The sequence below is a fragment of the Chionomys nivalis genome, chromosome 3 (assembly GCF_950005125.1).
Source record: "Chionomys nivalis chromosome 3, mChiNiv1.1, whole genome shotgun sequence".
Lineage (NCBI taxonomy): Eukaryota > Metazoa > Chordata > Mammalia > Rodentia > Cricetidae > Chionomys > Chionomys nivalis.
In genome coordinates, this window is record NC_080088.1 from 81,591,704 (window position 1) to 81,611,810 (window position 20,107).

The window sequence follows — 20,107 nt, forward strand, 5'->3', positions numbered from 1 at the left end:
ATCCATGGGGACAATTTTTAGATCTTGCTGTTATAAAAATCCACAAAACAAAAGTCCCTTTAAAAATGGTTCATGACTTCAATCCCGGACAGAGAACTGTTTTTGTTCCTTTGTTTTTGTTTGTTTTTCGAGACAGGATTTCTCAGTGTAACAGTCCTGGGTGTCCTGGAACTCTGTTTGTAGACCAGAATGACCTCAAACTCAGAGATCTGCCTATCTCTGCCTCCTGAGTGCTGGGATTAAAGGCGTGTGCCACCACTGCCCATCTAGAGAGAAGACTTTAGACTTCATTCTTTTTATGAATTGGAGACTCTTTCCATACTTAGTTGGAATATGCAAATACCGAGGCTTTAGTTAAGGAGATAAATTGTACAGTTGTGAATGGGAACAGCCAGAGCAGGAGACGAGGGTGTAGTTTCCTCACTACATGCAAAGATAAAAAATAGTCGCTAGCCGGGCGATGGTGGCACACGCCTTTAATCCCAGCACTCTGGAGGCAGAGGCAGGCGGATCTCTGTGAGTTCGAGACCAGCCTGGTCTACAGAGCTAGTTCCAGGACAGGCTCCAAAGCCACAGAGAAACCCTGTCTCGAAAAACCAAAAAAAATAAAAAATAAAAAAAAAATAGTCGTCGCTAGCTCTTAGGATCCTTTTGGAATTAGGTGAGATACTCATGTTAACTGTTTGAAATGCTGCCTGTCACATAAGTCTTCAAAGAATATAAAACTGCCAAAACTTCAGCATCCTAGCCCCAAAGGTGATGGAGCCGAGTCTGCACTGGGTATATGTAATAAATGTCACAGTTAGTTCTCAGCTCGCAGAGCCTCTCAGTCCAGCGCTGGTGCACAGACAGTGCTCGCGGCCAGGCTTTGCTGATGGCGCCTTGGTTTTCTTCTCTCTCCTCCAGATAGCCATGCATTTGCCCCCTCTCTTCTCTGAGCGTGCGCACTGCCAGGGCAGAGCAGTGCCTTTCCTTGACCTTAGCATTGCCTCTCTGCGTGTCAGCCTTACTAACTTCTGCTCTGCTTGCTGATGAGAAATCTTCCTGAGACTGCTCTCCATAGGCTCAAATGACTAGGAAGGAAGAGCTATAGCCCTGAGAACCATTTTGAAATAAATACACCAGTCCATGTTTTTTTTTTTTTTTTTTTGGTTTTTCGAGATAGGGTTTCTCTGTGGCTTTGGAGCCTGTCCTGGAACTAGCTCAGTAGACCAGGCTGGTCTCGAACTCACAGAGATCCGCCTACCTCTGCCTCCCGAGTGCTGGGATTAAAGGCGTGCGCCACCATCGCCCGGCCAGTCCATGTTTTTCAAGAAAAAAAAAAAAACCTTCAAGGTGGAAGTTACAGAATAATACCAGTGGGAATCACTGGCTACAAAAAATTCCCCAAGCCTCTTCTGACAGCGAGAAGACCTTGAGGTGCCTTCGAGAACTTGCATTGGGAAATTATGGCTGTTTATTTTTAAGCTTCATTTTTTATGATCATTTTGTATGTGTGTGTCCATATTTATGTGGTGCTTGTGTGTGCATGCACATGAACACATGAGTACAAGCATGTGAAATCCAGGCGACATCTTCGTATGTCATTCCTCATAGGTGGTGTCCAAAGAGGAGCTCTCAGTAGCCTAGAGCTTGAGAAAGTAAGCTAGTGTACCAGCCACTGAGCTCCGGGCATCTACATGTCCCGCATCCCCACAGCTAGGATTACAGGGAACTGTCCCCATACCTAGCCTTTTATGCATGCATACTGGACATCGAAGTCACACGAGATTAATTTTCATCTTTTGGGTTAGGTTTTGATCCGTTCATTTGTCTTCACTTATTGCACCCATTCATTTGTCAATGAATGTGCTTGCATGACCAGCTTGTGTATGTGCATGAGCATTCTCGTGTGCATGCAGGAGTGTGTGTGTGCATTCACATGCATGTATCTGCATGTGTCTGTGTTTGTGTAGACATCTCTGCTAGGCTTTTGGGCGTGCAAAACATTTGTAGGCACCAGAGAGATCACAGCTTAAACAGCAGTGGAGTGGCAACGCTCAGGTCTTTACAACAGCAGAGCCGTATGAGCGAAAGTAGCGTGGTTAAAGTGGGGCCCGAGAAAGCAAAGCTCCCGCTGTCAGGGGAGATGAGTGTGCAGGCAACTAGACACGGTGTTGTCTGTCCCCTGGGTAGGGCACCCAGTCCCCCAGGGGGTGGAGGCGGTCATGTAGGAATGTATGTACATGGCAAAGTGTTCGCAAAGAGAAATGAAGAGACTCTGTCTTCCCTTCCCTAAGTGTTTGAGCACTAGAATTTTACTTTACTGTGTCGGGAACTCAGGGGCCCAAGCCTTGAAGGACAGTGTCTGCAATCTTTGTGCCACCGATGGGTATCTTTTTCTCTCTGCCTTCCATCACTGAGAGTGCTGGAATTTCCCTAAGGCTAAGGCTTCTCCTCTGCATCCTCTAGTGTGAACTACAGGTTCAGCTCCATCTTTTCATCATAAGGGGATGGAATTAGTTAGAATGTTTGAAAAGTGGAAATTCAAGAAGCATCATCCATAGCCATAATTACCCTCTAGCAAATTTTCTTTATTCTTTTATACTATACATTTCTAATTCTAAAAAATTGTAACCTTTGTGCATTCCACACTACCTTGCCTCCTTTATGTTTTACTTGCAAAATTGTTGATTAATTAATGAAACACCAAAACTAGGTCTCTTCATGTAACCCACGCTGAGAACAAGCCAAGATCTAGGCTAGCCCCTGAGACCCCCAAAGCCTGGAAATGAAGGAAGGTATTTTATATTTATTACAGATCGCAGGAATCTCTCCGAAATGTTCTGTCCTTTGCAGCAAACACATTTTTGGTGCTCAGAAGCATTCTTTCGTGATTGATTAGTGATGAGTCATGCTGGCGGGGCAGGCTAAGGAGAAGACAGCCACGCCTGGCGATCCGTGCAGTACTTGGGCTGTTTAAACAGGTCTGTGCCATGAGACTCAATATGATTATGGTGGCGCTCTGGGAGGTTGTTCAGAGGCCACTGTCAACTCTGATAGTCACCGAGTTCTGCTGAGATAAGAAATCTCAGGAGAAGCTCCGCATATTTATGCACCTATATTCTCTAAGACGTAAACATCCTCTCCCCTCACCACACCCCAGGCCTTACAGAACTCCTCAGTGGGCAAACCTGGTGACACTACTCTAAGCAGAGCAAGCCAGATGTACAAAGATAAATGCTGCGTGATCTCACCTGCGTGTACAATCGAAAAGTGAGCTCATAGAAGCAGAGAGTAGAACAGAGCTTGCCAGGGACTGAGGAAGGGGGATGGGCGGAATAGGAGACATTGGTCAGAGTGAGACTTCTCCATCACAGGCTGGATAAAATTTGGAGATCAATCAGTGTGCAGAGATGACTATAGTGAATGTTTACTTAAAATTAAATCAGAAAGCGGATTTTAAATGTCCTCACCCCCAGCAACCATGGGTATTGATGAACATAGATCAAACCACCATACTACATACATAAAATAGGTATAGTTTTTTTTTTTTTCAAAGGCCAGACATAACCTGCTTTCCCTAAGGCTAAGGACCCTCCACAGAGTCTCGCATTACCACCTACCAAGCACACAGGGTTGTGAGGCTTGGAATTCCAAAAAGACGTTCTCTATCTTGTTTTGTTTCTTCTCTCCTAGCTTTCCATCAAATGCACACTGCTCTTTGCTTTTTGAATGATAGAAGTTTTTGTTTATCGCCAGAACAAGTTATGTAAAAGTAGACCACCAGAGACAAGAAGCACGAGTGGAAGCCATCTCAAGGATTCCAGAAACTTTAAAGTCTTATCCTTGAGTTCAAAGCTGTTGCGTCCAGATATTAGGACACATAAACACCACACAGTTTTCTGTCAGCCACAAAATGGTCTGGGCCAACAGACAGAGCCTCCTACACAGCACTGCAAAAGTGGCGTGATGGTGATTTCTTTTCCATCCCTCACAAGTCACTCACATGCAAGGACCGTGCCCTCGGTCTCACACCAACCGCACTGATGCACGAGCTGAGCTCACAAATAAGCAAAAGGAAGTTACTACAAACAAAATCTCCCATAATGTCACACTAGAGTACAGAAGGGCAAGACTGATGCTGTTCGGTGTGCACGCTGCCGTAATACTGCGATGCTTGCCGTAATACTGCGATGCTTGGCTGTGTCTGGGCTTCTGAGCTTAGGGGAAGTGCCACATTTTTAAAGGGATAGCAGCAGACTGAAGTAAACACAAACAAAAGCAAACACCCTGAGGAACAGTTATATCATGAGGAGAGAGGAAAAGGAATGTCTAGCCTACAGAAGGGTCCCAAGAATGACATATAACGAGTCTGGTAGCACCTGAAGGACAGTCCTTTGTGAGAAGAAATAGATTGGTCCTGCCGCACTCCCCATGGCAGAATTAAGGTTGCTGCCTAGAAACTGTACAGGAAAATAGCTCAGGATTCTCTGTGAAAAACTATGGTCTGTATGGGAAGGGAAAGGATAGATTGATCTCACAGGAAAGCTGCGATGGTGCTAATCAGCTGGATGGTTAGAAGGCGTTTAATGTCCCTCCTGAATCCCAGGCCTACAAACTGCTCACAACAGATGCCGTGCACAGATGGGTTTGACAGAGCAAGTAGGAGCCTCGTGTAATTAACGCGCCACATGACTATCTGCAGGTCTGACTGGTAATAACCTAGGGTATAGTCATAGTGATGTTCTGAAGGCAGTAGAGTGCTTTTAAAAATTATTTTATGTGTATGAGTGTTCTGCCTGCATGCATGTATGTGCACCATATGTGTGCAGTGCCTGTGGAAGTCAGAAGAGGGGGTCAGAGTCCCTGGAATTTGAGTTACGATGATTGTGAGTTGCCATGCCAGTGCTGGGAACCAAACTCAGTCCTCAGGAAGAGCAGCCAGTGCTGTCAACTGCTGAACTGACTCTCCAGCCCCAGATGGCAGTAGGTTTTAACCGATGAGCCTCATGGGTAGAAGGGGAGGGGACCTCTGACCTGTGAAAAAAAGTGAGCAGAGTCAGCTTTGGTTTGGTTGGATACGGCTCATGGCACCAGGTCAAGACAGACCAGCTCACTGGCCATCTGAACTAGAACGGATGGTTCCTAGGGCCTCTACAAGGCCCATTCAGGGTGAATTAACCTCTAGCCATGCTCAGTACTAAGACTGTAGCAGCATCTGATCTCTAAATGGGAACCATGGTCTGAAGCTGAGGATCCAATATGAGCTGTGCTCATAGCAGCAAGTGTTGGCACCACGGGCTTGCAGGCACTTAGCATTAAGCCTGTGAAGCTTGTAGACTGGGAAGGCCATTGGCACAGAGCTAGGCCCACGCATCATGAATAGCGTCCACCCCACGGGAACGCTCTAACATCCACCTGCACCTATGGGTTCATATGATTTCAAAAGCAGCTTTTAAAATCAGTTCTGCATCTCTTCTGCCTGCTACTTGTATCTCAAGCATTCCCCTGCTTGGCAGCGGCAGTACCTTGGCTCCCTCCACACAGAGGCCTGCTGAGGAGGCTGGAATGTGTGTGAAGGAATAGAAGGAGCAACAGATGGATGAAAGCGCTTCCTGGCTTCTGTCAAAGCACGCCTGCCTCTCTGCTATATGAGCAGGATTCCATGGGGGCCAATCTGGGGTCATCCATCAAAAGATTCAGGCATTTTGAACATCCCAAGTTGTTTTTTGTTTTTTTTTTGGTCAGAGTTCAAACCTTTGACTGTACCTGGAGTATTTACCTTGAGAATGGCTACCACAGCACAGTCCCAACAATTGCCATTGGCCTTGAAATAAGCAAAAAGCAGAGGACAATGACATGGTGGCACACCAAAAGAAATCATTCCACCCCAGAATAGTTTGGTAAGCCAGTGAGTTTACTGAATTCCTCACGGGTCCGTGGGAAAGAGGTTACCTCAAGGAGCATACAGCTGCACGCCTGGCCCAGCTTGGGTGACTCACAGTACTGCACCCTTGGAGCTCCCTGCGCAGTCTGCAGGATTCTCTGCTCATCCCAGTGCGATGGTGTGCTCCCCCAGTGACTGCTGCTGCTGAGATAACTTCATTGGACTTTGCGAATCTGGAACCTTCCACATTTCCCGAGCCTTGAAAATGTAGTTTACTTCCAGATCTATGAGTCTCCTCATTCGCTCTGTAAGGAAATGTTTCAATCAGTGGAGATAGCTACATAGCAGCTTCATCGCAGATGGACCAGGTCGTGTGGGCACAGTCACCGCTCCCCTTAGAGCTGAGTCTGGTTCTCAGCCATCACTCCTAAGAGGTCCTGTGTCCATCATCGGTCAAGTGTTCTGGACTCTGACTTGGCTTTTTAGGCTGCACAGATCTGTCTCAGTGGGATTTGACCCATCCCGTGCTTGTATCTCCATTTGCACATCCCAGGATCTCATACCAGTAAGGAGGTCTATGATGATTTTCAATAAACTTTTCCAAAATTCTATCACCTAGTGATTTCTCCAGGATCTTTTACAGTGTGGGACTTCGTCTTTCCTGTTCCAAGTGAGTGATCAGAGAAAGATAATAACAATGTCATTGGCTTGGAGACACACAGTGGCTCTGCTTGCCTTTGCTTGTGACCTGTGCCATTATTTCACCTCCATGGGTCTCTATCTCCTTTTCTCTAAAATGTGGTACCTCACGAGCAGTTGAGGAGATTGGTTAGAAACAGGAACTATACGTGGCAGAAACCTGGCATGCAGTGGATGCCCAACATGGTTAGTCAGCTCTGTTGTCTTTGCTTCTTTTTTTCTGCCCTTTGTTTAATGTACGTCTGCTAGTTCTGTGCCTGAAACAGCGAGCAAAGATTGTTCTTGATCAACAGAGAGGAAAAGCCGAGTGAAAACTAGGCTCCAATACCACAGACTTCTCCCCATTTTTTAAAAAAATTTGGATGAAAGAAAGGATAAGCCATGAAAGATGCTCTTGTATTTGGATCTTTTGCTTTCTTTCTCTTTCTTCTTCCCTCCCTCAGCACTTAGTTCTCCACTTACTTGCTCACCAGAGTGGAGTGGCAGTTGTCTCCATGATATGCAGGGTGGACACGTCCAGAGAAGTCAGCAGTAACTTTAAAGAGAACAGAACCGCCCACCGCTGTTGTGCTTTTCCCCACTAGGAGTGCAGGATAAAAGTAATTCATGAGCAAAGGTTTCATAGCAATGCCAATAAGTTACCACAAAACAGGTTCTCAATGATATCACCCGTCTGCTTTAAATAAACGGCTTTAGAAATATAAAATGACAAAAACATTGTGCGCAGTTGGCTCGATTAACAGACGCAACCTGGGCTCTAATATAAGAATTAGGGTTGTTGCGTGTGGCATAGAAGAGAATGGGACTCTTCTCCTTGGATGCTCTTGCCAAAAACAAGACTGGCTTTTGTGGCATATGGCTTTGTTCTAAGTTGCATTTCTTTCGATCAAGACTCCAACATCCCCCTTCAAATTCAGTTTTTGTTCTCTATTACCCATCTATGCAATGCTGCTTTCATGTCAGTGTCCGTATATGCCAAATCATACATAGTTACAATCTTGGTGTTTTCAGAGTAAGGTAATCTCGTCTCTTTCGAAGCACACTCCTCATCATACAAGCAAGGAGACAGAACAACAGGCCACAATCGTTTGTTCAGTTATTGGCATGCTTCTGAGGAAGAATCATTCCATACACTTAAAAAATGTACCCAAGAAAGCAATGAACAATAATCTAGGTACTCGGGATGTCCCACCTCTAAGGTTATCGTGACTATAATAAAATGGCTACACCCCATTTCCTGCCTTTACTTATCTTCTTGGCCCGCATACAGTGTTCCTAAACACCAAACCCTTCCTTCTCTCTTCTCCACCCTCTCTCACCCCAGTGAATATGTGATAATGTCACCTATCTGGCTTCATGCCCTTGGTGTGGGGCTGTCAAGACAAAAGCACATCCCCAAAGTAGTTGACAGTAGTGTCTCAGTCCCATAGCAGTTGGTGCTGATGCTGCGAGCCTAGCTAATGCCATCTGATACTGTGTTAGAGTTCAACCTTTCTACAGTTCAGACCCAGGCTACCGATATGCCAAGCTTTACTTACATATCTCTTATCTTACAAAGGATACGGGAGGACAAGAATCTTAGACCCCAATAAAAATACAGAGCCCATGGTCTGATCCTTTTCTACATGATTTCCTCCTTTTCTACCTGAAAACTATCTTGCCTCTTTTTTGCATAGTCATCACACGAGGCTCATTCACTATTGTCATGACAGTGTCTTATAAAATTAGACCAGCAAAAATTTCCACAAGGAAAGACACTACATGCTGATGAGCAGCTTGGAGCAATAATAACAAAAAGCAAGGTCTTAACTGAAGTCTTGTTATACATTTAAAGACTTAATTATTTTATATGTACGCCTGTGTGCCTGAGTGCATGTATGTGCAGCTCACAAGTGCAGTACCTAAAGACACGGAAAGAGGGCATGGGATCCCTGGAACTGGGCTTGTAGATAGTGGAGATCTGCCATGTGGGTGCCAGGGATCCAACCTAGGTCTGCGGGAGAGCAGCCAGTGCTCTTAAACACTGAACCATCTCTCCAGCTTCCTGTTACATTTTTAATTGAAAGTTTCTAGTTGGTAGGTAGGCTGCTTTTCATTCTGAGTCAGCCAAAAGTGAAAACAACCTGGACATGAGCTTTGCAACTCAAAGAACTTTATTTCTCAGCTCCAGGCTTAGAATGCAATAAGTTTTCTGTGGGTTTTTTTTTCTTTTCTTTCCTTTTCTCTTATCTTCTTTTTCCTTTTTCCTTTTTTCCTTTTCCTTCTCTTTTTTCCTTTTGACATCATACACTTCTAAAGAGAAAATGAGAAGAGATTCTGGTTTGCCTTGTGTGGTTCCTCAGATATGGTCAAACTGAGCAGCAGTTTTCTGTATCCCTGCTCCCCAGTTTCCAGCCTGCACGCCTGTGGGTACAGACTCTCCTGCAGAGAGAGCTCTCCCCAGGTCCCATGTCAGAATTCCCAGACTCGATTTCTGTTGTTGTTTGGGGATGTTTTTTTAAGCCTTCCTAATATCTCAGCCTGGGTCTGGCTTGCTACCCTCACCCCAGTCATGTAATATTGTTCGACTAGCATTGGGTTTGTCTTTCTCTTTTTCTTTTTGAAATCGAGACCCCTCTACACGTGACCAGATATTTCCTATATGCCTTTACAAGTGTTCCCTGTGGTTCTGCAGGTTGTCCACAGTCTGCCAGTGTACCTGCGTCCCGTGTAGTGGTTCTTGGCAGCGGCTTCAATGGGACCTGGACTTTGTATTTGTTTCGTAGTGATTAAAAGCTGGGGACGCAGACAAATTAAAGGGGCACGGCTTGGTGCTGAGAATATAACTCTGCAGATCTTGTCTATAAGAGCCTTGATGCTCCATTGCATGGTTGTTCGGGGCTTCTTTATTTACCTCTGGTGTCAACAAAGAATTAAAAAGTTTGTTTGTTTTTCTTTAGAAACGTTTTATTTAATTAATTCCGTTGTAATGAAGGCTGAAATTTTATACCCAGTGACCCATACTTATTTGACCCGTACTCTTTATTTAAGACGTGTAACGAAGCTCCCCACCCCTTTAAAAAAAATTCTAGTTGCCGCTGACTTTAGGAAAGCCAAAACGCTCTCTCTAACTTTCATAACCTGAACGGGTTCCTGTGCCAGGACTTGTTCGTCCCCTTCTGAATTCTCTGTGCCTCTCTCCTTTCTCAGCTCTGGGGTTTGGGGTCTTTGTCAGCCCCTGACACTTCCAATCCGATATTTGCTTTAAGCACTGCGTGAAGGATCTGCTGGAACTGCCTCTCCTTCCCGGCTCCGCGCTGACGGAACACACCCAGTCCCCTCTCCTCGTGCTTTGATTGGCTCCTGGGGTCACATGAGGGACCCGGAGGGTTGGAATTCTGACTTGTGGCTTTTGGCACTCCTTTTTCTTTTTAAAAATCGCTGGGTCTGTGGCTCTCTCCTGGGGCTCGGTGCCTTTGACCGAGGCTGGAGACAGCTGCGAACAGCCACGGGCAGCTGAGGTGGCAGTGGGAACTCTCCCGAGATGTTCAGCCAGGTGCCCAGGACCCCGGCTGCAGGCTGCTACTATCTAAATCCCATGACACCTGAGAGCCAGGAGATGTACTTGCGATTTGATCAGACTGCCAGACGCTCTCCCTACAGGATGAGCCGGATCCTAGCACGCCATCACCTAGTGACTAAAATTCAGCAAGGTGAGTTGCCGGCACTGCCAGGGTGCCGCTCATTTCTGTTGGCTCTGTCTTGTACTACTTAGAAAGTTACCGTTCGCACTGTACACCGCACAGATTCCTATGCCACGCTGCGTGGAACTCTTCCAGATAACTTTAGACTCCAGTGTTAAGCAGTCTGTGACAGCACTGAGCGCCGCATAACTCACAAGAATATTTCCCAGTAGGACGTGAATCACGAATTCCAAATCCTCCGTGTGTCAACGGAACGAATGAGAAAGGTTTACTCAGAGTGCGTGCGTGCGTGCGTGCGTGCGTGTGTGTGTGTGTGTGTGTGTGTGTGTGTGTGTGTTGGGTAGATTTTCTGCAGGTAAACTCATACTCCCGTCACATTTTAAAAGCGAACACTTGTTTATTTGACTGGGGAAAGAACAGAGAGCTAGGGACTAATCTCCAGCCTGCCTGGCGTTTATAGGGCATCTTCATTGAAGAGGAACAGTGAGAGTCTATGCTGAAGGCCACTGGGCTGACAGCTTGAATTACATTCTTTTCCTGTCTGTGTATTTGTGTGGATAGTCACCGCTGATTTGTTGATACTGTCTTCTTGCTAAAGGATAAATGTGACTCTTCACCTTCAAATGGAGCCTCTGACTACACACACTTAGTAGCAGTGGCTTCCTAAGGCAAGGGGGTAGTGTTGATTACGTTATTACGGGCTGCTAGGTGATCCGTTTTCATTCTCAAAGGAAAAAAATAAAATCCTTGTACCCTGAACATTAATAAAAAGTCATGGTTTGTTTCGTTTAAAGGCTTAAAGCTTAAAGCATGCTCTGTATGGGACAGATCTAAAGAGTGTCAAGGAAGCCCCTGACTAGTGACCATTTAAAAAGACAGACCTATCCAGATCCACAGTCAGTAGCTAGTCACCTTCCTGCTGACTACAGACCTAACTAAATCATTCCCTTGGCTCTACCAGGAATGTCAAGGGCTGTTAGGAAAATGGAGTTCCCACTTAGATCCGTGTGTTTAAGAGTCTGTTGAATTTTCGAGGGGAAGCCAGGGTCTGTAATCTTAAAAGATCTCACTGCCATGTCTCCGAGAGGAACAATACATATTCCAGCGGGCGGCATCTAATGAGATTGTTTCCTTGGGAATGGGTATTTGTTTGTGAATGTTCAGGAACTGGCTATGTGTGAAGGATACTGGTGCCGCATACCATTCTGATTGCAGGAAGGATATTAAGTCACTCCATGAACTCTGTGTGCAAGTCCCACTTGAATAGAAACAAAAGTATTCCCTGTGGCTTGATTTAAAAATACATTCAGCTGAGAATAAGAACCGACTCCGTGTTCGACTTAGCAACTTCTTACCGTGGGGGCCGTATTGGGTCTCTCATCCTTTGGACATTGGGATTTAGCAAGCAATCTGTCACCTGCAGGCTGTGCTCAGCTCTCCATGTGCATATGAAGCTTATCATATTAGAAACTGCGTGGTTTTCCAATCCTCCTCATATGTATCGTCATATGGTTCGTCATATATATCGTCATATGGCCATTGATTTATGTTCTTCTGGGATCATGAATTACCATTGAAAGTGAGTCATTCATACATATGGGCACTGTATCCCTGTCTGTGCTTTATTTTTGAATAATTAAAAAAAGTCCCAGGAGCCTCCTTGTTTTATATGGGGTAATAGAATGATTGAGGCGACGGGATTCCTAAAGGTTAAAAGCAACAGTTAGGACACAGGACAGAATTCCCACCCTTGACTGATTCAGAAATCGTGATGGGTGAACATCATACACTGTTTAGTGAGCAGATACAAAGTGACTTTTATCAGATTTGCCATATTGATAGACTTCACGGCTCAGGCTATTAATGGAGCATTTGCAGCATACCAGGATGTGAGAACTATGAATGCTAACTTATTTTTCTCTCAAAAAGCACTAATAGTTCAGTGTCCTTTTAGGTCCATTGTGAAGCTGAGCAAACAGAGGCACATGACCTTCAGAGGCATATGGTGGAGCTGGCATTTGAACACAAATCCGAGGCTCATGCTCTTCAATACACTACACTATATTTTGGGTTTATATATATTGAATGTATGAATGTTAGGTAGAATGCTGGACCTGTGGTTTGGTTTTGGGTTCTAGGACACACCAAAGTTCTCGTAACTAGAGACAGCAAGGAATCCATTACAGATTTCCAGTTGCCTACTCACGGTGTGACTTCCAGTTAGGTTTTATTTCTGTTGTGCGAGCAATGTACTATGAGTTTGGGTCTGTTTGGATAGTTAGCACCCAGAAGTACAGGTAACACAACTTGGTATGTTACCAACAATCTTTAATCATTCCATTAAAGTAGAGTGCATATAAAATTAATATAAGTATTATATTTGTATACCAGCGTCTTAAAGTGACGGCTACAGTAGCAAAATTTCAGCATCTTGCCTTAGATCTTTCAAAGGAACTTTTGCTCTTATTAATATCATTTGTGGTACTACAGTCATGATTTCTTGTGGCTGGTGTGGGTGGGGGGAGTACAGAGAGGAGCAAGTTGCTCTCCGATGACCTCATTCTAGTGAGCTAATCATTGAATGGCATGGACACGATTCAACGGCAGATACGCTCATGGGAAGGGAAAACAAGGGAGAGAAATAATGGAACCCTTTGATGATGCCTGAGACCAGAATTGTTACCCAAACCCACATGAATCAAGGCTTGCTTGTCTTAGGGCAGGGCATACTCCAAAACATGCACATGTTCTTTCTCTAGCAGTATACAAGGGCTCTGTAGCTAATCCCAGCTAAGAAGAGAGAGGTCTAAATCAGAGTGCTAAAGAGAGAGTGAGCACCTACCAGGAGTTGTTGCTCTCCTCCCTGCCCTTTGCAAGCCGTTCTTGCCTGAATCAATCTGGAAAGTGTTGCAGCGGAAATAGAAAGGCGATGACTATGGTCCTCGCTCAAACCTCGTTCGTCGCTTCCTTCTCCAGGAGGCACCGTGGGGAGAGAGAACAGAGGATGTGGGTGTGAGGGTATAGTTAGGCCATGGTAAGACAGGACAGGATTTGTTTTCCAATTTTAATATAGTAAGATAAATACAACTTAAACTCACCACAGCAGCCATTTGTCAGTGTATTGTATGGTCGTTATCATAGTATTGGCAGCCCCAGTTATTGTCCGTCTCCACTTACATCTTGCTGGAACTGAAATTCTCAATGCGCCCATTATACTTGCTTCATTTCCTCCCTCACATCAGCCCCTGCCTACCACTGTCTTGCTTTTATCTAAATTACAGTGTTTTCACAAGATTTGTTTACCTCTGAATGCTGCACAGTATCCCATTGTATGTCTGTATCATATTTCCCCTTTAAAAATGCAGTTACCATAATTGGCCGTGTAGGAGAACTGGCCTTCCAATGTCGTTATTTTAGGATATCAAAAAACATCATGTTCTCTCTCTCTCTCTCTCTCTCTCTCTCTCTCTCTCTCTCTCTTTCTCTCTCTCTCTCTCTCTCCTTGCAAAAGCTAAATCAAAGCAGGTCCATAAATGTGGTTATTTTTTGAAGAAATCTATCATCATGCATTTTATTTGAAATTCTCAAAAACCATCATGATATGGCCCATATTTCAGTACAATCTACTGATGAAAGAAAAAAGAGGCAGGGATCCAGGCACTGTTTCAACACCATCCATCTTTATGATGGCAGTTTCCAGGATATCACTGGGCCTTTGCTTTTGAGTGAGTAATGTGGACAGGCTATGTCTTGTGTTAGAATTCTCTGTAGTCATATCAGTAATTATTTCACTGCGTGGATAGAAAACTGAGGGACTTAAATACAACATGAGAAAAACCATAAGGAGTCGCAACGTCTCTCTCATCTATGAAGTCGCAGCATTTCTGCAGTCTCTGAAGTTGCAGCATCTCTACCATCTGAGGAGTAGCAGCATCTCTGCCGTCTGTGGAGCTGCAGAACCTCTGCCTTCTGTGGAGTCGCAGCACCTCTGCTGTCTGAGGAGTTGCAGCATCTCTGCCATCTGTGGACTCGCAGCATCTCTACCGTCTGTGGAGCTGCAGCATCTCTGCCGTCTGTGGAGCTGCAGCGTCTCTGCCGTCTGTGGAGCTGCAGCGTCTCTGCCGTCTGTGGAGCTGCAGCAACTCTGCCGTCTGTGGAGCTGCAGCAACTCTACCGTCTGTGGAGCTGCAGCGTCTCTGCCGTCTGTGGAGCTGCAGCAACTCTGCCGTCTGTGGAGCTGCAGCAACTCTACCGTCTGTGGAGCTGCAGCGTCTCTGCCGTCTGTGGAGCTGCAGCGTCTCTGCCGTCTGTGGAGCTGCAGCGTCTCTGCCGTCTGTGGAGCTGCAGTGTCTCTGCCGTCTGTGGAGCTGCAGCGTCTCTGCCGTCTGTGGAGCTGCAGCACCTCTGCTGGTCTGCAGAATCACAGCATCTCTGTCATCTGTAATCAGCCAGCGGCTTCTAATTTTTAATTTTTCTGTTTTCTGAAGAAAGCGGTAAAACGAAATCAGGTTTTTGTCTTTTCCTTGCTACTAAATTCTCGTGTGATTTCAGGGGAGTCACAACTCCTCTGAAACTTCCTTCATATAACATGGGTTTGGATTAAGCTCTCTGTAAAGTTCTCTTCGTGTCTGAAATTGGAGAATTCCTTGTTTTCAGGTATCCTTTGAGAGAAGGATGATTCTTACTCCAGCTTTCCTTATTGTGTTGCTCAGTGTCTATCTGCTTACGTCTGATCCATGTGCTTTTGGTATTTGTGTCCTAAGACCACAATGATGTGCAGTCTGTGGTCTACTTAAATGTTGTAATTACTATAATTATAGAGAAACTTTTTCCCCAGGGGTCCTGGCCTTGATGTGACCTTGTTGTTTTGTCCAGTTGGTATCAGGAGTGTGGAGAGTAGAGAATGCCTGTGTGTGCCCTTGTGCTCACTGCAAGATTCTATGCTTGATAAGAAATAGAGAATTCAGAAAATCTCACTGCTAGGGAAAGGAGTGGAAGCTGGGCTTTCGTTTTTCCTTGAAGTTTAATCTAAGATGATCTTTAAACAGACACAGCGACGGAGTTGAACTTCGCTAAAGTGGTACGTGCTTCAGTCCCCAAATAATTCAGGCGGTATGAGTGGCATAGTTTTTCTCCCCCATTACTCTGTCAAATGGCATCTTGGGAATTTGCCCAACCTAAGTGGTGAGCGTTGCTCGTCCCTGGTGAGTGAGGACCCTCACTGCCCTCCACCCCCTAACTGGATAATGTCAGCCTAAATTAAATGATCATTTGTTCCTCTGAAATATTTGGTCCTTTCTTACCCAATCCTCTCTGAGTAACAGGGCAAATGTGACGCAAAAGAACAAAGGAAGCACAGAGAGCCGACTGGGAAGGCACCGTCACCAGTGACCATCCACATTGCTCAAGCTTCTGAAAAAGAGAGTGTGGCAATTGGTACAAGTCACATTTTCTAAATCAGAGCCTGTTTCTCTTGAGTAGGGGCTATTGGAGGGTCTGCTGTGGAGAGGGTACCAGCTAACCAAAGTTACAGGGAAATGGGCTAATGACTTCAGCCAAATAACCTCAGAGAGTATTTAAAGCTTTTACTACCTAACAGGAAGAAAAGTAGGAAGGAGAACAGCAGGTGGACTGCAGAAAGACATCAAGAAAAGAGAGATGTGCTTATGACCCTAAAGACCACGAGCCCAGAGCCTCGGGTTGCTGCTCTTGTTCGCTCTGATTCTGTAAACACCGCTCGCGTTCAAACAGCTCGCAATCTGGATTGTGTGGCAGGACTTTAAGAAAGAAGGGGTTCATTTTCTCACCTCCACTCCCCTCCCCCCATCAACTGCTCTTTAATTCCTAGTAAAATCTATGATCAATGTGACTGGCTCTCACAAACTGAGAATCCTCCTTTTTCCGGGAAACTTAATTATGGGCAAGATAGAAGCAGTGATCACCCTCCCAACTCGCCGGCTCCACATTGGAAGCCCTAGTGCCTGTCAGTGGATGATCCAAAAGAACCAAGCTAGTAAAGAGCCAACAGCAAGTGAACTTCAGTAAATCTCTCTGATAAAGGGGGAATGTGCAGGTGGGGACTTAGCAGAGAAATGTCATTTACCAGGATATATTCTGTCTCTGCATTTAGTTATGAGAATACAGCAAAGAAGATGAGCAGCCATCAATCACACCCCAGATATTTGGATAAAATAAAGATTAGTTAAAAATCATTTGCTATTTGCCTGGAGACAGTTGGAATATGAGCTGGGTGGGGAAAGGTACCATATGTTAGTTTGTGGTAGCCTGTGGAAAAATATACAACTCAATAGGACCATAAGAAAAAAAAATACTCTGACAGAAAGAAAAAAGGCTAGTTAATTTGTAAGATAAAATCAAAAAACATTATTACACAGAAGTATAAAATACACAAGGCCCCAAATAGCTATTTAAAATGGTCCACAAATTGGACTTGAGCTTTCCGGTATGTAAGAAAGGATCAGAGGAGAAAACACAATCAAGGGATACTGTGCCAGGTCCATTGCGTAGAAACACACAACATACCTTCTTGTGGTACTTGATGTTTGGAAGAATATCCTCCAAAAACTGTCTGAGAGTAACTTCCTAAACCAGTCTCATAAGGAGCTGTGGTGGAGGCTGTGTCCAGCCACCACTGTGGCGACTTCAGCGTTATCATTTATTTCCTTTAAACTTTTATTTTGGATTTATTTGTTTTATTGTATGCCTGTGTTTTGCCTGCACGTGTGTAGTAGCTGGCGTCTGTGGAGGTCAGGAGAGGTTTTGCTGGAACTGTAGTTGTGGTCTGTGTGAGCCACCTTGTAGGTGCTGGAAACTGAGCCCAAGTCCTCTGCAAAAGTAACAAGCACTCTTAAGCACTGGGCCACCTCCCCAGTCTCGTCATTTCTCCCTTTTACCTGTCAGTGGGATTAGGGCCACCACAAGAAGTTACACCTCGATAAAAGTGTCCGGAAGAGGGGTGAGTGGCTGAGAAGGGGTTAGCGCAGTCTTCTGACTTCATATAAGAAGAGCAAGCAAGAAGACCGTGCAGAAGCAGCGCTCCCAGGTCTGTGCTGTGGGACAAGAGTCCCATTAGACGGGCATTCCTGCAGGAGCTGTTTCTGCAGTTAAGTAATTTGGGACGCGTCTTTCTTCCTTCCTTGAAAATTTCCACACAGCGAAGGCAGAGAAAGGCTGCTCCAGAGAACACTTTGTTTAAACTGCCAATCTTTGTCAGGCAACCACTTTCCACCAGATTCCAGAAAGTGATGTCTTTCAAAGCTAAGGCTGTCGGGGACTGGCTGGGAAGCAGGTTAAGGGTAGTGCATGGCCTTCAGTCTGCTCCAATAATTCTCTTCATATTCCTGGCATGGGTCTTACAGAACCTAGTTAGAAGGGTTTTATGGTTTTTTTTTAAGGGTGACATTGCAAATATTCTGTTTTTTTTTTAAAAAATAGGTGATTTGACATCTTTTAAATTTTTGTTTATTAATTTTTTTCATGTACTATATTTTGATCAAATTCCTTGCCTTCCCTAAACTCCTCCTAGATTCTCCCCTACCTTTCACCACCCACCCGACTTCATTTTCTCTCTTTAAAACAAACAAATGAAGCAGGGGGAAAAGAAAGTCAAAACAGATGAACTAAAGAAAAGAAAGAAAAGAAAATTCTTTCTGGTAGAGGTCAGATAGCCATCTTTTTTTTTTTTTTTTTTTTTATCAAAACAATGGAATGCGGATTCCACTCTGAGTAGACATCCCCTGCTTGTGGGTCAAACAGAAAACGGAGAGCGTGTTTGAGCAGTTATTAATTGACAGGGCACAGCAGGTAACCAGTGGCAGAGACGTCTAAAACCTAAGTACCAATGCACTGGAAGTGATACGGCTGCTCTCTGGTTTTGGATTGATCTAACCGGCCGTCTAACAAAAGTCTTGAATGAGTTCAGAGGGCGTCTGGCATTTCCATAGCTAACTGAAGAAGGTCCAGGATTGCTTGGAAGTGGAATCCTCAGTCACAGGGAAACAGCTGTGGCCCTTGGGCAGCATCAAACTCCTCTCTTACTGGCTCTAGGTGACCAGCCCCTGTAGCCAGGGCCCTATGTATTTTTTACTTCCTCACTTCATGGTCCAGACATCCCTTTGGCGGCAATGAATGGTTGGTACTGGGCCCTTCATGATCACAAGGCCCTGTGTGTAAGAGAAAAGAAGTTATTCTCAGTATGCAGAAGAACATGAACTGGGCAGAACATAGGCAGTTTTGATTAGTAAAATCTGTTGAACTGAGTTTATAAACAACTTGTCAATTCCCAGGAAGCTTCCAGATACGTTCTTAGGATATTTTCCTCTGCTGGTAAAGACATGGCATTTGAACATTTGCATGACGCATGGTCCTTCTTAAACAGATCTTCACAACATCAGAACTCTACAGAGGAATGCATGAAGTATCTTCCTAGCTGGCCTCCGTGCTCCTTTATAAAGTCATATCAGACCACAGCAAGCATTGTAGAATGAGACCATCTAGGGCAGGACACATCACCATGAAGATTTATGCGTCAGTGTTTGAAGAGACATAAATCCCCCTCTCCCCCAACTTAGTATCTAAAGGAATTCAAGGAAGAACTTGGGCATGAAAAATGATTTTAAAGTTACAGAATTTGTTATTGCTGTTAGATGAAGGAGATCGATGGGAATAAATCCAAAATATCGGCCATCCTGACGGACGATTTCTCATAAAGTAGAGGAATACATTTTAAAGATTCTCGCAGAGGCAGAGCTGACTGAGCTGGGAATGATTTGTGTTGCTCTGCCTGTCACACAGACCGATGAATACTAGTTTGAAACAGCGTCCGGAGGGGCTGGCCGGTCACACGGACCTGACTCGTGTCAGTATTTTGAGGCGCATTCCAGCTTTTTCCTACCAGGTTAATCTTGAAAAACCATGCATCGGGATGATAAAGAGCCTTTGATTTAGTGAACAGCTGCCCTTCACCTACATTTGATCCACAGAATAACATGCCAGGGGAAGCTTGGACGGCCATAGAGCTGTATTTTCATCACAGAAAGTTTTACTATCATGAAGTTATTTACAGTATCTCAAGTTCTGTGAGGTCCAAGGAAAAATGGCGAAGATAGCAGTGGTTTTTCCAATAAACCCGGCCACACAAAACTGTCGTTCTTTTCTATTTTGTTTTCCTTTATGTGCATGGGTGGGGTGCCTGCATGTGTGTATTTGTACTATGTGTATGCTGTGCCAGTGGAGGCCAGAAGACTGTGCTGGACTCCCTGGGACTGGAGCTACAAATGGTTGTGAGCCACCCTGTGGGTGCTGGGAAAGAGAACCCCCATCCTCTGCATGAGCAGCCAGTGCTCTTGACCACTGAATTGCCTCTCTGGGTCCAAAACTGGAGTTCTCAAGAGAAAAACGTAAGAAATGCACCTGACACTTTGAGGGACACAGACATCACCTTTTTAGTGCTTTTCTCAGAAGAGACACTGGAACCTGTTGAGAAGCTCTTGTTGACAGGACTTTTGTAAACCGTGTACTGCCATCCTCCCATTCGCGGTCATCAAACTGCCGCCGTCTCTACCTTTGATGTCCTGGGTCAGAGGGCCTGGGAACCCCCTCCCCACAGACTTATTCACCTGTCGTACCTCTAGGTCTACAGTCTGCAACAGACAAAACTGCTTACATGTTTTTATGGCTGGCTTCCTAGAAGACTGGGGAAAACCTTGGCAAGAAAGCAGGGGAGTCAGCATACAGGATGCCCTGACGATGCTCATGAAGCCCTTGCTTTCACGGGAGCTCCTCTGTTGCTCTCCCATCCGTTCGGTGTAGCCCCCTAAGCTTTCACATGTAAGCT

At 45.0% G+C, this 20,107-nt stretch overlaps 1 protein-coding gene across 4 annotated transcripts in view; it reads left to right on the top strand.

The window, feature by feature from the left end:
• The window catches only part of Stard13 (StAR related lipid transfer domain containing 13), a 207,328-nt gene that overhangs the window by 34,121 nt on the left and 153,100 nt on the right, over positions 1-20,107 (top strand). For 2 of the 4 annotated variants that reach the window (XM_057764145.1, XM_057764147.1), the window contains exon 1: positions 9,989-10,260. The exons of the other annotated variants lie outside the window; for them this stretch is intronic. In XM_057764145.1, coding sequence (XP_057620128.1) covers positions 10,092-10,260 — 169 coding nt within the window. In that variant the 5' untranslated portion in view covers positions 9,989-10,091. Of the gene's footprint in view, positions 1-9,988; positions 10,261-20,107 lie in introns of those variants that run through there. 4 annotated transcript variants of the gene reach the window in all.